Source organism: Diabrotica virgifera, chromosome 2 (assembly GCF_917563875.1).
Source record: "Diabrotica virgifera virgifera chromosome 2, PGI_DIABVI_V3a".
NCBI classification, from domain to species: domain Eukaryota; kingdom Metazoa; phylum Arthropoda; class Insecta; order Coleoptera; family Chrysomelidae; genus Diabrotica; species Diabrotica virgifera.
In genome coordinates, this window is record NC_065444.1 from 236,984,985 (window position 1) to 237,002,124 (window position 17,140).

The window sequence follows — 17,140 nt, forward strand, 5'->3', positions numbered from 1 at the left end:
GCAAAGTGTTCAGTGCACACGGGCGCCATCCTTTAGGGGCGCCAAAACCCGGCGTCAAAAATTAAAAAATTTGGAGAAAAAACAAAAATTAATTTTAAAATAAATGTTGAGAAATTAAATAGGAGAAAAAGAGGAGAAAAACAGAATACTTTGGCCATATAATTAGAGGACCTAAATACTATCTACTTTGCCTTATAATACAAGGAAAAGTGGAGGGAAAGAGAAGGATTGGTCGAAAGAAACTTTCATGGTTGCGTAATATTAGACAATGGTGTGGAACCACAGTAGAAAAATCATTTCGCTCAGCAGCCGATATGGGTTTTAGGGACTTAGTAAACATGATGATGACCAACGTCTGAATACGGACACGCCACCTAAAGAAGAAGAAGATATACATCCACACGAAATTTTATTGGTACATCATCCAGTTACTGCCGCCGATTCCTATGTGAGAGAAAATATCAGAAGTCATGCATTTTAATTTATTTTATTATGATTTTATTCTGTTTGTTTTATTTTGATATTTTAGTATACAAATAATAGTCCATTTACTGACGGCTTTTGATGTGAATTTTAAAGGACCGCTTGTATTGACATGAAATTTGTCATACACATAACTAACACGTCAAAGAAAAAAAGTATATTAATTGTGCCGATGTCTGCTTTTTGTCCTGGGCTGAGTTTCTCCTGTGAGTTTCACCCCTTCTCGAGTTGAAAAAATATACGTTCAAAATATGTCCGGAATTGGATAAACTGACTTCCTAAGCAACTTTGGTTCTATAGAGTTAGGTCACAGTTTCAAAGTCAATACTCTATTGGCGCGTATACTTATTAGAGTTATTTACGAGTGAATATGTTCATTCCCCAACAAGAAACCCCGTTTTAGACAGTTTCTCGCAAATAACTCAAAAAGTAAGTATTTTGTCGAAAAAAATTATCTTAGAAAAAATCTAGCTTAAAAAAAGTGAAACAAATGGGTATATTTATGAAGTCTCTACACCCAGTAGAAGCAGATTTGTAGCTAATGAAAATTAGGTCCTTATTCGTCTAATTCCAAATCGAATATTTCAACTTGAAATAACCAAAAAATGAAGCACTTTTCGGGGAAAACTAATTACAACTTCCTAATTTTAGCATCAAAAGTAAGTAAATTCGCGCAAAATAAAGGCCCCTTATTTTTTTGGTAAAAAAAATCGTAAAACTCACTCCCTCTAATAAGCATCCCAAATAAAATATATCTAAATATATCTAAAATATATAAAATAAATAATCTGTAAGTTTCATCGGAGTGCTTATTTTTGAAAAGATTTGGTTTTAAAGTAAATTTTTTTTATAAAAAAATTCCCTTTTTTTTAAGATAACTTAAAAATTTATTAGTGATACCAAAAATCTCAAGCAGTAAAAAAATGTAGGTTTTGCTTTTATGAATATTTTGGGTTTTTTGTTTTTCTGTAGGACAAAAATTTGTTAAGATATTATGGCTGTTCAAAATTTGCATACACCCGTGATTAGTGGCTCGTTTAAGCCCTTTTAACCTATAAAACTTCAGATGATATTATTATAAACAATACATAAGTAAAATAACTTGAGGCGTCTTGCTGTGAAGCGGTAATGATTAATTTCATTTGGGATGCTAATTAGGAGGTGATTTTCACGATTTTTTCTTTTACCAAAAAAAGGGACCAACACTATTTGGAGCGTAACTTAGTTACTTATTACTTAGTTTTGATGTTAGAAACTAAAAAAACAAACAAAAATAAAGTTTCTTTTAAATACTTTAAAAAAATTATGAGTTTTCCCCGATAAGTGCTTGATTCTTTGGTTATTTCACGTTGAACCTACTTTTCATTAGCTACAACTCTGCTTCTACTGGGTCTAAAGATTTCATATATACACCATTTTTTCTTTTTATGAGCTATATTTTTGCTAAGCATACTTGTTTCGATAAAATGCTTACTTTTTGAGTTATTTGCGAAAAACTGTCTAAAACCTGTTTTTTATGTTTAAAAATGAATATATTTACTAGCAAATAACTCGAAAAGTATTGACTTAGTGAAAAAACTTGTGGCAGATTGACAGTTAGCCTACGACCACATATGTGTTGACCGGCTGGGGAAAGAAGAGGAGACGGATTGACGGACGTCTGTCAGAAGATTTTAGAAACTTAGAATACAACTGTCATAATTTTTCTTACTTGTTTTAGTATGTAGTTTGTTGTAAATAAACAAATAAAATAGTTTAAAGTGTGCCCCGACTACTTTGCAGCCCGCAAACCGGCCACATTGGTGACCCCGAGAAAAAGACTGTAAGTACAAGGATTTAAAGACGACATTATGACAGATAACGACCAAACAATGCCAAACGATAATGCTACACCATACGAAGGCAATGATCACCCAATAATTGCACGGGTAGGCATAAAAGCTCCAGAGTTTTGGCGCAATGAACCAGAACTATGGTTTCTTCGGCTGGAGGCGCAGTTCCGACAAGCCAAAATAACATCTGACAACTGCAAATTCGATCATACTGTTGCTAGTTTAAACAGTGACATACTAATAGAAGTGGCGGATATTGTAAAGAATCCAACTGCTGGCAATGCCTATACACAACTGAAAGCTCGCCTTCTCGAAAGGTATGGCATTAGCTCAGATGAAAGGATCCACAGATTAATGGAGCTCACTCTGGGTGACTTAAAACCCACTCAACTACTCCACAGAATGCAAGCTCTGGCCACGGATAGCATTAGTACACAAGTTCTAAAAAATTTTTGGTTGGACCGCCTACCACCTTCGGTTCGAAGTGTTATATCTGTTCTTGATGGAGATCTAGAAGAGCTTGCTAAGAAAGCCGATAAGTACCTCCGATGTTCCAATTTTCCAGTCATGGCTGTTACCGAAAGCCCTATCTTAGACAGAGCAGTGGCTGCATTGAATGACCAAGTGAGCGCTTTATCCAACAGATTAGCTGTAGCTGAAGAACGGCAACAGATTCAAATGGTCAAGAGTGCCAAGTCATCATCTGACGAGCAGTGTTACTACCATCGAAGATTTGGTGCACAAGCAAAGAAATGTAGACCACCCTGCAGTTTTACAAAAAACGACGAAAGGGCGCAGTAATGGCGGCAACTGCAGCCCCTCACATACCACGCCGCCTCTTCATTACCGATAGTGTTCTCCAACTTCAGTTCCTTATTGATACAGGGGCAGACCTGAGTGTGCTTCCACGTAAAATCTGCACTGCGACTCGGCCCAGCACTGTATGCCTATATTCTGCCACCGGATCGTGCATCCAAACGTATGGGCAGAGACAACTTTCATTAAACCTTGGTCTAGACCAACCTGTAACATGGACTTTTGTAGTCGCAGATGTCACCACACCCATACTAGGAGCCGATTTTCTTACACATTATGGCATTAGTGTTGACATGAGAAACAAACGACTAGTAAGCTCAAATATGTCGAGCAGTATTACCTGTGTGTCTCGTCGTGTTAAAGTACCAGAAGTAGGCCTATCCACTGCCCATCCTTACGATCGTCCGGCAGCCACTATACCAGAGGATACTGAAAGGGTCCAGCACTATATTGAGACTCGAGGTACACCAGTATTTTCTAAACCACGAAGACTTCCACCAGATCGTTTTCAAGCTGCACGAGCAGAATTCAATGAGCTGATGCAGGCAGGCATTATCCGACCATCAAAGTCATCTTGGGCTAGTCCGCTTCACTTGGTTAAGAAGTCCAATGGACGATGGCGAGCCTGTGGAGATTTTCGCCGTCTAAATGCCATGACCAAACCAGATCGCTACCCAATACCGCACATCCAGGATTTTGCTAACCAGCTACATGGAAAGAGAATTTTCTCTTGTATTGATTTGGTACGTGCTTTTTACCAAATTCCAGTCCACCCGAAGGATGTACAAAAGACGGCTGTAATAACCCCCTTTGGACTTTACGAGTTTCTCCGAATGCCATTCGGTTTGCGAAATGCTGCCCAGACGTTCCAGAGGTACCTCGATCACCTTTTTCGAGAATGCCCATATGTGTATGTATACATCGACGATATTTTGGTTGCCTCGGAGACTGATACCGAGCATGACAAACACCTGGCATCAGTACTTCGGATTCTGGAAGCAAATGGACTTCAAATCAATAAGGATAAATCAAAATTCCGTGAAAGTGAAGTAAACTTCCTGGGTGCCACGGTCTCCCCAACTGGCGTTCGTCCATTGCCGGCTAAAGTAGGCGCAATTCGCAACTTTCCACAACCTACGACCTATCGACAGCTACGAAGGTTTATGGGTATGCTCAATTTCTACAGACGTTGGTTACCAAATGCTGCGAATGAACTAATGCCATTAACCGACTTACTGTCTCAGCAAAAGAAAAAGAAGCAAGAACTGACATTAACACCAGCAGCTGCAGCAGCTTTCTCCAAAGTCAAAGAACTCTTGGCCGCGTCGACTGAATTGGTTTTCCCAGCACCGAATGCCCAATTGAACATGTCAGTTGATGCCTCAGATGTTGCCATCGGCGGTGTTTTGCAACAGCTTATAGGTGAACATCTACAACCCATCGCTTTCTTCTCTAGAAAGCTTTCTAAGACGGAGCGAAACTATAGCACTTATGACCGAGAGCTGCTGGCCATATTCAGTGGCATACATCACTTCCGCCATTTTCTTGAGGGCATGCCGTTTACCATTTATACTGACCACAAGCCTTTAACGTTTGCCTTCCAACAGCGACATGAGCGGCAGTCCCCACGACAGATACGCCAACTAGAATTTATTGGACAATTCTCGACCGACATTCGACATATTCAGGGTGCAGCCAATATCGTTGCCGATTGTCTCTCACGACCCGAAGTAGACGCTGTCACAACACCCATTACGATTGACTATAACCGGCTATCCGAAGCTCAGACTACAGATGAGACTCTCCAACAAACTCTGAACGATCCTGCTAGCTCCTTACAACTTCAGCTAATAGTTCTACCAGATAGCCAACGACCTATTTATTGTTCAGTCTAAGATGGTCGTATACGAGTTTATGTGCCAGCTGTGTTCCAGAGAGACGTTTTCCTGAAGTTCCACACGCAGTCCCACCCAGGACATGCTGCTACATTACGAATGATTGCCGAACGCTTTGTGTGGCATAACATGAATCGCCAAGTCAAGCAGTGGTCACGAGAGTGCATCCAATGTCAACGTGCCAAAATTGGACGTCACACTGTTACACCTGTGACACCTATAGGAATGCCAGACGATCGATTCGCACACATACATGTCGACATTGTGGGCCCACTTCCAACAAATCAGAACTTTCGATACCTGCTCACAATCATCGATCGTTTCACAAGATGGCCCGAGGCCATACCTATCTCGGAAATTACAGCCGAAGTTGTTGCGCAGAAGCTCCTTGAGGGATGGATATCTCGGTTTGGTGTGCCAGCAACCATAACAACGGATCGAGGTAGGCAATTTGAGAGCCACTTATTTCGCCAGCTCAATAGATTGCTAGGTGTACAACATATTAAAACCACTGCCTACCACCCACAGTCAAATGGATGTATTGAACGTTTCCACCGAACCCTTAAGGCTGCTCTCATCGCCGCGGACACAGTATCGTGGGTTGACGCCCTCCCTCTGGTCATGCTAAGCCTTCGAAACACTTTCAAACAGGACATTGCGTGTACAGCCTCCGAGTTAGTGTATGGTAAACCAATATGTCTCCCTGGACAGCTGCTTGTCCCTAGTGCTGCTACACCCGACGAGCATAGTTTTGTCCAACGACTACGTCAGACCATGGGAGCATTGCGGCCTATACCGACGAGCAACCACTCAGTCCGCACTGCCTTTGTCCATCCGGATCTGCAGACTACGAGTCATGTGTTTGTGCGGACTGATAAAGTAAAGCCTCCGCTTACACCTCACTATACCGGCCCGTTCAGAGTGTTGGAACGAAGTGACAAGTTTCTAACTGTAGATGTCAAAAATGTTCCTCAGAGAATTTCCATGGACCGACTCAAGCCAGCATATATTCCAGCGGCCCAACAGGTGCAGGAAGAACATGTATATGCCAACCGTCTGATGAGTAACACGGTCAACATTGCCGTTCGAAACCAGTAGGTTCTTCACTGGAGGGGAGCCCTGTGGCAGATTGACAGTTAGCCTACGACCACATATGTGTTGACCGGCTGGGGAAAGAAGAGGAGACGGATTGACGGACGTCTGTCAGAAGATTTTAGAAACTTAGAATACAACTGTCATAATTTTTCTTACTTGTTTTAGTATGTAGTTTGTTGTAAATAAACAAATAAAATAGTTTAAAGTGTGCCCCGACTACTTTGCAGCCCGCAAACCGGCCACAAACTCTATAGAACAAAATTTGCTTAAAATTAGTAGCTTTATCTAATTCCTTATTTGAACGTATGTTTTTTCGCTCCCGAGAAAAGGCGAAACTCACATCCAGGGCGAAAGCACACATTAGCACAATAGCACTTTTGTTCTTTGACATGTTAGCTATGTGTATACCAAATTTCATGTCAATCCAAGCGGTTCTTTAAAATTCGAAGGTTTTGCAATTTTCGACAGTGGGTGAATGGACTATGAATATTACTTCTTAAGTTCAATTTTTTGCTTTATTTCAAGCATTGACCTACCAAACTACCGCCAAAAAAAATAAATAAAAAAACATGATCCAAAATAACTTAAGGGGCGCCAAAATCTTTTTTGCACACAGGCGCTTGTAACTCTTACGGGGGCCCTGCGTTTAGGGCAAAACCAAAAACAGACGGACTACTCTGCTGCGCTACTCTGTGGATCCACAGAGTGGCTAAAACATTCGATTTTCTAGCGCCGGAGACTACGCTGCGAAGTGGATCGTTTGGAAGGGTGCGGAGTTTAATGTAATGAGTGAGAAATAAATAGTCCGTAAAGTCACTGCGCATCCGCTAGGAAAAATATTCCGATTCGGATTTTTTGCACAATCGTACTCAAAAAGAACCCCTTTTAACAAATTTGCATGTTGCCAGGAACAAAAGTGAGTCAAAAATTTTTTAAACGTTTTTTTTTCTCCTAAAATTATTTTTTTTTTGCATGTAACACAGTTTTTTTAGGTTTTTTGGATCATTCCAAACAGACAAGGTCTTTAGTGACTTTTCTCTAAAGTTGATAGTTTTTGACATTAAAAATTGAAAAATTGCGAAATCGGCCATTTTTAACCCTCAAAAACTATGTGAAAAACTGAAAATTTGAATGTTGCCAATGTAGGTGAATATTCTTTAAACATCTATTGATGAAATCTCAAAGAGTTTTTTGCAATACAATATTCAAAACTCCTTTGTTTTTTAATTGCTAATCAAGCGTGCGCGACACTATTTTCCACCGTTGCATGTGTATACAGTACGGTGCAAATGAAAATAATAAATTCGTTATTTCGTAAACCGGCGACTATAAGGAAAAATCCCGAAACAGGTCGATTTTTATGTTTAAGTTATGATATTGTGGCATATATGGTATACTAGTGACGTCATCCATCTGGGCGTGATGACGTAATCGATGATTTTTTTAAATAAGAATAGGAGTCGTTTGCTAGCTCATTTGAAAGGTTCTTCAATTCTCTATTCAGTAATATAAACATTTACATAATTATTTATACAAGGTGTTCAAAAAATTTTTATTAAATTAAATTATTTGACAAAAAAGAAGAATGTATGTAATTTATTTAATCAAAATACAATTTACTGCTTTCACAAATCAGAAAACAAAGTTTATTTCACAAATAAACATTGCTTTTCGCTTAAATTAAATGTTCAAACTTCCAAGATGCAGGTGGCTGGCGGGAGCTGGCTTGAACATTGAATTTAATCGAAAAGCAATGTTTGTTTGTGAAATAAACATTTTCTAGTTTTCGGGTAACAGTAAAATGTATTTTGAATTAAATAAATTATATACATTCTTCTTTTCAAATAATTTAATTAAAAACTTGTTTTGGACACCCTGTATAAATAATTATGTAAATGTTTATATTACTGAATAGAGAATTGAAGAACCTTTCAAATGAGCTAGCACACGACCCCTATTCTCATTTAAAAAAATCATCGATTACGTCATCACGCCCAGATGGATGACGTCACTAGTATGCCATATATGCCACAATATCATAACTTAAACATAAAAATCGACCTGTTTCGGGATTTTTCCTTATAGTCGCCGGTTTACGAAATAACGAATTTATTATTTTCATTTGCACCGTACTGTATACACATGCAACGGTGGAAAATAATGTCGCGCACGCTTGATTAGCAATTAAAAAACAAAGGCGTTTTGAATATTGTATTGCAAAAAACTCTTTGGGATTTCATCAATAGATGTTTAAACAATATCCACCTACCTTGGCAACATTCAAATTTTCAGTTGTTCACATAGTTTTTGAGGGTTAAAAATGGCCGATTTCGCAATTTTTCAATTTTTAATCGCTTATATGTCAAAAACTATCAATTTTAGAGAAATGCCACTAAAGACCTTTTCTGTTTGGAATGATCAAAAAAACCTAAAAAAACTTTGTTCCATGCAAAAAAATAATTTTAGAAAAAAAAAAAAAAAAAAACGTTTAAAAAGTTTTTGACTCACTTTTGGTCCTGGCAACATGCAAATTTGTTAAAAGGGGTCCTTTTTGAGTAAGATTGTGCAAAAAATCCGAATCGGAATATTTTTCCTAGCGGATGCGCAGTGGCTTTCTGGACTAAAAAGTAAGCTTGTTCAAATGATTAAAAACTTGCCGGCTAATATTTTTTAAAAAAAGTGTATTCGTCAAAATCAATGTTTGTGATGTCCATAGTTTTAAATATTTTATAAAATTTCAACCCTTTTGAAAAAATACCAATAAACTCCATAAATGGAATTAAGAAGAACCAGACAAAAACAGCTATATCACAGAAAGAAGCACATAAAAATCAACTAGTATATCTGGTACCTATCCTACAGGCGTAAAATAGTTTAATACAATTTTCAAAACAAAAAACACACATAAATAGTAACATTCCCAACCAGACAACTGAGTGAAAGAGGCCCTTAAGGAGATAATATTAAATTTTTTTTTATTTTTTTAACTAAGTTAATGGCACTGGCGTAGCCAAAAGGCCAGTCATGTTTTATTATAGTTTTATCAACCATTGCTTACTTATACTTACATTTATATACGTGGTACATTGGGTAACAATAATTTGTATACAATACAATAATGGTATGTTAGTAAATGCCTAATAATTTTGTATTCATATTTTTATTATTATTTTTTTATTTATTTTGTTTTGTTTTTTTTTTTATTTTTTTTAAATTTTTTTATTTCTTTTCGTTTTATTAGGATTTATGTATATTTTTTTTATTGTTTTGTTTTTTTATATTATTATTATTATTTTTTATTTTTTAGTTTTTTTTTTGCTTTTTATTTTTTATTTTTTTAATTATTTTTTCGGTTTAGGCTTACAATGAAAAAATTTTTTTTGTCTGTCGCAATACTGCTTACAATGTAATGTTAGTAGATTTTACATACTGATATATAATATTATAAATACTATTATCCTCTAATGTCAATAGATTTGAAACATTTATTGGAAATTTCATATTGTAAGATATTAAATTTTGATAAAGCTTGTCAATTTCTAATTTTTTTAAAAGACATTCTAAAATAATATGTTGTAAATCGGCAATTTTATCACAGACATTTATTATTATCTAACAAACCTATTTTACATATACACGGAAAATAAGGCATGATTACAGCGCATTCGACTTATAATCCGAATAATTGAACGATTACATATATTCTCAAACCATGGTTTGTCCCTTATTTTTGGTTGTATATTCTTAAAAAAAACTGTCTCTTCTCTCCTAATTCATATTTTAGCTGCCAATTTTCCTTTAGTTCCTTTCGAAAAATTGGAATAAAGTCAGACTCTGGTATTTTTGATCCGAGTATTCTTCCATTTTTCGCCCCATTTTTTGCTAAAGAATCCACTTCTTCATTTTCTTCTATACCTGAATGGGCTTTGATCCATGAAATATAAATTTGTTTTCCCATACTTAATACATTGTGATACAATTCCAAAATATCAAGAAGTATATAATTTAAATTAGGATTTAAACAAAGGTTTTTAAGTTTTTCTACAGAACTTTTAGAGTCTGTGAATATAACAAATTTATCATCTTCTTGTTCTAAACACATACTAATTGCTAGTTTTATGGCAATAAGCTCTGCACTGAAAATTGACAACATTTCTGGTAGTTTGTATATTAACTTAATATTTTTAGAAGGGTAATAAACGGCACAACCAACTCCATGTTCCGATTTCGATCCATCGGTATAAATTTTTCCATACTCCTTCCACTTAACTGTACATTCCCGATAATGTTCTTTTTGTATAATATCACTGTTTTGACACAAGTATCTAACATTAATATGAGTCTTTACTGGATATAGAAACATTTCATAGGGATAATTCCATAAAGGGATACCATTGGATTGATAAAGTAGTTCATATCTGTTTACATTGGTAATAAAGCTTTCAACTAATAACGGTGTTTTTTTCTTCTCCCAATATTTAGATGTCAAAACCATACTGGCTAAACTGGATATTTTAGCCAATACCTTAGATTTCTGACAACTTAAGTTTAACACGAATTTGTCAGACAAAAATCTTCTACGCAGGTTCAGTGGTGGTTCACATGTTTCAGCTTCCATGACGTCTATAGGCGTACTTCCCAAGTATCCAATACTGAGTCGAAGACATTTGTTTTTTATTTGATCTATTTTTTTAAGATTTGATTCCGCTGCTGAATGGTAAAATAAAGAACCATAATCTTAAATAGATCTGACGAGTGTTTTATAAAACAGTAACATTATTTTTGGATCCCCTCCCCAGGAGGAATGACTGAAAGTTTTTAATAAATTTACACTATTTTCTGTTCTTTTGATTACATAATTTATGTGTTCTTTCCAATTTAATTTACATTCTAAAATTACTCCTAAAAATTTAGTAGAAGATTTGTAAGGAAATACATATTTTGATAACTTTATTTGAGAAGGACAACGAAATCTTTTTCTTGTAAAAGTATCTAACTAATACTGATTTTTCTTCGGAAATTGATAAGCCGTTATTGAAAGTCCAATTGTCTAAATTCTTTACTGCATAATTAAGTTGCTCATGGCCTATCTCAATGGATTTGTGACGAGTGTAAATAACAATATCATCGGCATATTGCAAAATAGATACATTTTGTGGGATGTCAACAATTAAATCACTTGAGTAAATTAAATATAATATAGGACTTAATATACCACCTTGTGGCAGCCCCATAGATGTTTGTCTGCATTCAGAGAATGAGTTATTTTCTCTAAAAAATAGATTTCTGTTGTTGTATAGAATATATACGTGTTTAGCTAGACTTTGAGGAATTCCCATTTGACACATTTTTAAATATAATATATCTAATTTTACGTTGTCATATGCCCCTTTTATGTCTAAAAATAAAGCTGATGTTGACTGGTCATTGGAAAGTGATAGTTGAATATCTGTCACAATATTGGCCAGGTTTTCATATGCCGATTTTTTTTTCGAAACCCGAATTGAGAATTATGAATAAGGTTATTAGATTCTAAAAAAAATTCTAGTCGTGATTTTATCATTCTTTCGTATGTTTTTAAAACACATGATGATAAAGAAATGGCCCTATATGACGATGCTTGATTTTTTGGTTATCCTGGCTTAAGTATGGGAACTAAAATAAAGTTTTTCCATTGTGAAGGTATGTCGATTTTTTTTAACCAAATATCGTTTAGTAGATTTAGAAGCAAACTTTTTCCTGGTTTAGAAAGATTAAACCACATAGAATAATTCTTATTATCAAAACCTGGAGCTGTATTGGCAGACTTTTTAAATGCCATATCTAATTCTTGTTTTGAAAACTGATTGGTGAGATAATTGACACTACTATGGTGATCTGTCACCCCTGGACAGTCAAGAAAGATTGGATCAGGTGATACATATGGAGGAGTTAAAATGTTATGAAATTCCGCTAGCCATTCTTCTTGATCTGATTGAGTTTGATTAGAGATTTTGCGATTTTAAAATTATTTACCTTTTTCCATATAGTCTTAAGAGGTACTGATCTATTGAGAGATTTACAATAATTTATCCAGCTATCTTTTTTAGTTTGCTTAAAAGTTTTTTTTGCTATAGCATCAGTTCTTTTATATTCTAACAAATTGTCTAATGTGGGATTATTCATATATTTATGAAAACTATTTTTTCGTTTCTGTACTAAATACTGGCATTTTTCATTCCACCATTGTTTATTTTTATTTGAACATTGATTAGATTTAAATTTAGGTATAGAAAGGTTTGCTGTGGTTTCTACAATTTGTATAAAAGAATTGTAATCACCAACTTCTGTTTTACTAAACTGTTCATGGGACTCCATATAATATAGATCCCAGTTAGCCTTTTTAATATTCCATTTTCTACAAGATAATGATTTATTAATTTTGGGAGACATATATATTTGTGTAATGCATGGAATATGATCAGACCCGTAAAGATCCTTTAATGTTTGCCAATGTAGTAAATGTTTTATACAAGGAGAACAAATTGTCAAATCGATAGCTGACTGAGTTTGTAAATAATTTCCTATAAATATAGCTGTTCCATCGTTTAGATATACAAGATTATTTCGATCTAGGGCTTTCATAAGTGTTATACCGTAGCAGTCTGTGTTTGGCCCACCCCAAGCAATATTATGCGAATTAAAATCTCCTGTAAAGATTACATATCACAAACCGTCTTAGAGCAATAAATAAATCGTCAGTTTGTAAGAACAATTTCAACACCCCCTATATCGGAAAAGAAGCATTTGCAAGCATAGGTTTATAAAGCAAACTGTCATTATTTTATCATGCAGAATTACCCCTTAAAGTTTGCCGTACTTATTTAAAAACACCCTGTATTGATGAAAAACAGGGGTAGTTGTTAAAGTGCCTAACTTTTTTATTATCCAACATAAGCGAATGAATCAAAAAACAGAATGTTAAGAAAACCTGAGGCTATAGCTGAGTTTTAATTTCAGTATTTTATAAAAGCTAGAACATTCCACAGGGTGTTCCAAAGTTTGAGAAAAAAAACACAGTTTGATTCGTACACCCTGTATACAATGGCAATGTATCTGTCTAGCAAAAATATTATTACAGCGATATTGATAAAGAATAAGGTTATAACATATTAAAAAAATTACTTATATCGGTTATCAGGTTTATTAAATACAAGTCATTAAAAATGACCCATTTTTTGGGGTGCCCGTTTTTTGTGCCGGTGAGTGTATATTGTTTCTTGAGCTATTCGCTACTTACATTGAACATATCAAGTAAATTGTTGCAGTCTCTAGAGGATGGAATTTGGAGCCAAATACCATCACTGCCTGCACTAATTATTTATTATTTGTTCTAGGCATTTTTCTACGTCGTCCTTTTGATAATCCAAACTATATCCACAGCACCTGCTGCGCCGGTTGCAGTTCTGCAGGGTGGCGGTGGCAGTTTCTGTGGCGGTGGCGGTGGTGGTAACGGTGGCGGTGGTGGTGGCGGTGGCTGTATAAATATAATTTATGTAATAGTAGCTAAATCTACACGTAAATAACGTTTAATTTTACATGTGGACTCTATAAAAAATTGCATATTTTTTCTTTATTGTACATTGTAATATGCTTTTGTAATTATAGTATTTATTTCTGTTTGTTTGATATAGTGTTTTTTTTGAGATTTTTTATTTGTAGAGAACACTAGTTTTCTTACTAAAAATAATCATAATAGGACTTTTCAACAACAGTCATTTGTTTCGAGCTTCTGTCATATGTTGTATAATATGTGTATAATATTAATATATACGGATTAAACGACATATGACAGAAGCTTGAAATAAATAACTGAATGAAAAGCCCCATTAATAAATTTCATATAAGCGGAATTAAACACAGACTATTTTTCTTCTCAAAAACAGAATCGAGTAAAAACAAACAACTAAAAATATAAAATTTAAATTTTTGGGAAAGAATCCAGCCAACCACATAAGTTGCAAAATTCATAAACAATTGCAACGAAAAGCATATCCCAGAGGAATGCCAACGAAATGAATTCACACGCTCATGAAATCAAAACATTTTTCTAGGACCGTTTAATAACATGCGTATTATTCACTATTTTTGAATAGATAATAACACCCATTATTTTACCAGTGAGTAAAGTTCATTACTCACGGGCTGAAATTAGGTTTAAGTTGTGCATACCACTTTTTTAATATTAGTCTGATATAAACTGCAGATAAAATTACTTAAACTTGTTTATTTAATAAAATAGTTACTGTAATTTATATCAATATTTTTCTAAAAATATTTAAAGGATTTTTAACTGTAACAATGGGTCAGTATATTTTTAAATTTTATACCTTGTTTACTATTAATTTTGACGTTGATCATTTTCAATGACAAGTGACATTAACGAATTTGCTGTGTTTATTGGAATTTATAACTTATTAAGTAATATATTGTGTTTATTTTATAAAGTTATATTGTGTCAAATATATTATAATATAATATTTATAATTATATTATTATATTATACAGGGTGAGTCATGAGGAACTGTACATACTCCTACCTCGTGTAGAGGCTCCTATGGGGAATAACAAATGACCATTAAAAAGTGTCTGCTCCCCTTGTTTAATAATATACAGGGCGAGTTTCGCATTTTGACAGAAATTTATATTCGTCATAATTTTTGAACGGTCAGATCGATGTGTCTCTTATTTTGGTCAATCGTTGCACTATTACCACCTAATCAACTGATTTATTCAAACTAGAAAAAAATCAGGTCCGGCTTTAAAAAATTAGTTCGTTTGTGTCTTAGAAAAAATTTCACCCTGTATACGCTATCTGAAAACTCTAATATTAATTTTACAAATTAGACAAATAGGCAATTAAAATGACGTATTTATTTTTTTCCCACACGATTACTTAATTTTTTTATAAAAAAATCAAATTTGACTATGAATTAAAAATTTGGTAAAGTGAACCATATATTTAAAAAAAATTAACTTTTATTACAAAAATTACTTTTTTTAAACAAATATTTGATTTATGTTACCACCCAATCAACTGATTTATTCAAACTAGAAAAAATCAGGTCCGGCTTTAAAAATTAGTTCGTTTGGGTCTTAGAAAAAATTTCACACTGTATTACGAAATTATATATTATTATTAAACTCTATTATGAATTTTACAAATTAGACAAATAGGCAATTAAAATGGCATATTTATTTTTTTCCCCACACGATTACTTAATTTTTTTATAAAAAAATCAAATTTGACTATGAATATTAAAAGTTTGGTATTTAAAGTAAACCATAGATTTAAAAAAATTAACTTTTATTACAAAAATTAATTTTTTTTAACAAATATTTGATTTATATTACCACCCAATTAACTGATTTATTCAAACTAGAAAAATATCAGGTCCGGCTTTAAAAAATTAGTTCGTTTGGGTCTTAGAAAAAATTTCACCCTATATAAGCTTTTTGAAAACTCTAATACGAATTTTACAAATTAGACAAATAGGCAATTAAAATGGGATATTTATTTTTTCCCACATAATTACTTAATTTTTTATAAAAAAATCAAATTTGACTATGAATAATAATTAAAAGTGTGGTAAAGTGAAACCTAGATTTAAAAAAAATTTACTTTTATTACAAAAATTAATTTTTTTTGAACAAATATTAAAAATATGTTACCACCCAATCAACTGATTTATTCAAACTAAAAAAAAAATCAGGCCCGGATTTAAAAAATTATTTCGTTTTGGTCTTAGAAAAAATTTCACCCTGCATACGCTTTTTGAAAACTCTAATATGAATTTTACAAATTAGATAAATAGGCAATTAAAATGGCATATTTATTTTTCCCCACAGGATTATTTAATTTTTTATTAAAAAATCAAATTTGTCAAAATGGGAATTTTAACCTAAAAATGAAAAAAAAAGATGAAATCACGGTTTAACTACAACGTTCCATTTAAACTTTTTTTTTCTGAAATTTTTACAGCACATATCTCTTACCATTGTGAAGACTATGACAATTGTTGTAGACTTTCAGTCTTCTTCTCGTAAAAGTTATGAATTTTTAAGAATAAAGGTGCAGCTTCGTGAATTGCAAAGTTAAATCGCAAAAATTAAGTTAAAAAAATTTAAAATTTATCTATTTGATCACGTCTATGTTAAACTATAGAGTCCAAAGAGAAGTGTTATGGGGAGTTTTAGATCTAGACGTATTATAGAAAAAAAAAAAATGGTGAAACTTTTAATTTTAAGAAAAACGTTTAATTTTTTTTATTTTTATGGTAAAATTGCGATTTTGACAAATTTGATTTTTTAATAAAAAATTAAGTAATCGTGTGGAGAAAAAAATAAATATGCCATTTTAATTGCCTATTTGTTTAATTTGTAAAATTCATATTAGAGTTTTCAAAAAGCGTATACAGGGTGAAATTTTTTTTAAGACCCAAACAAACTAATTTTTTAAAGCCGGACCTGATTTTTTCATGTTTGAATAAATCAGTTGATTGGGTGGTAACATAAATCAAATATTTGTTTAAAAAAATTAATTTTTGTAATAATAGGTAATTTTTTTTAAATCTATGGTTAACTTTACCAAATTTTTAATTCATAGTCAAATTTAATTTTTTTATAAAAAATTAAGTAATCGTGTGGGGAAAAAAATAAATATGTCATTTTAATTGCCTATTTGTCTAATCTGTAAAATTAATATTAGAGTTTTCAAAAAGCGTATACAGGGTGAAATTTTTTCTAAGACCCAAACGAACTAATTTTTTAAAGCCGGACCTGATTTTTTTTCTAGTTTGAATAAATCAGTTGATTAGGTGGTACTAGTGTAACGATTGACCAAAATAAGAGACACATCGATCTTACCGTTCAAAAATTATGACGAATATAAATTTTGTGTCAAAATGCGAAACTCGCCCTGTATATTATTAAACAATGGGAGCAGACACTTTTTAATGGTCATTTGTTATTCCCCATAGG

General features: G+C 33.4%; 1 protein-coding gene across 1 annotated transcript; it reads left to right on the top strand.

Annotated features, from left to right (window-relative positions):
• Positions 1–2,333: 2,333 nt before the first annotated feature.
• LOC126880950 (uncharacterized) lies at positions 2,334–3,116 on the top strand. The gene has a single exon (XM_050645027.1). It carries the CDS (start codon positions 2,334–2,336, stop codon positions 3,114–3,116), a length of 783 nt encoding a protein of 260 aa, XP_050500984.1.
• Positions 3,117–17,140: the final 14,024 nt, after the last annotated feature.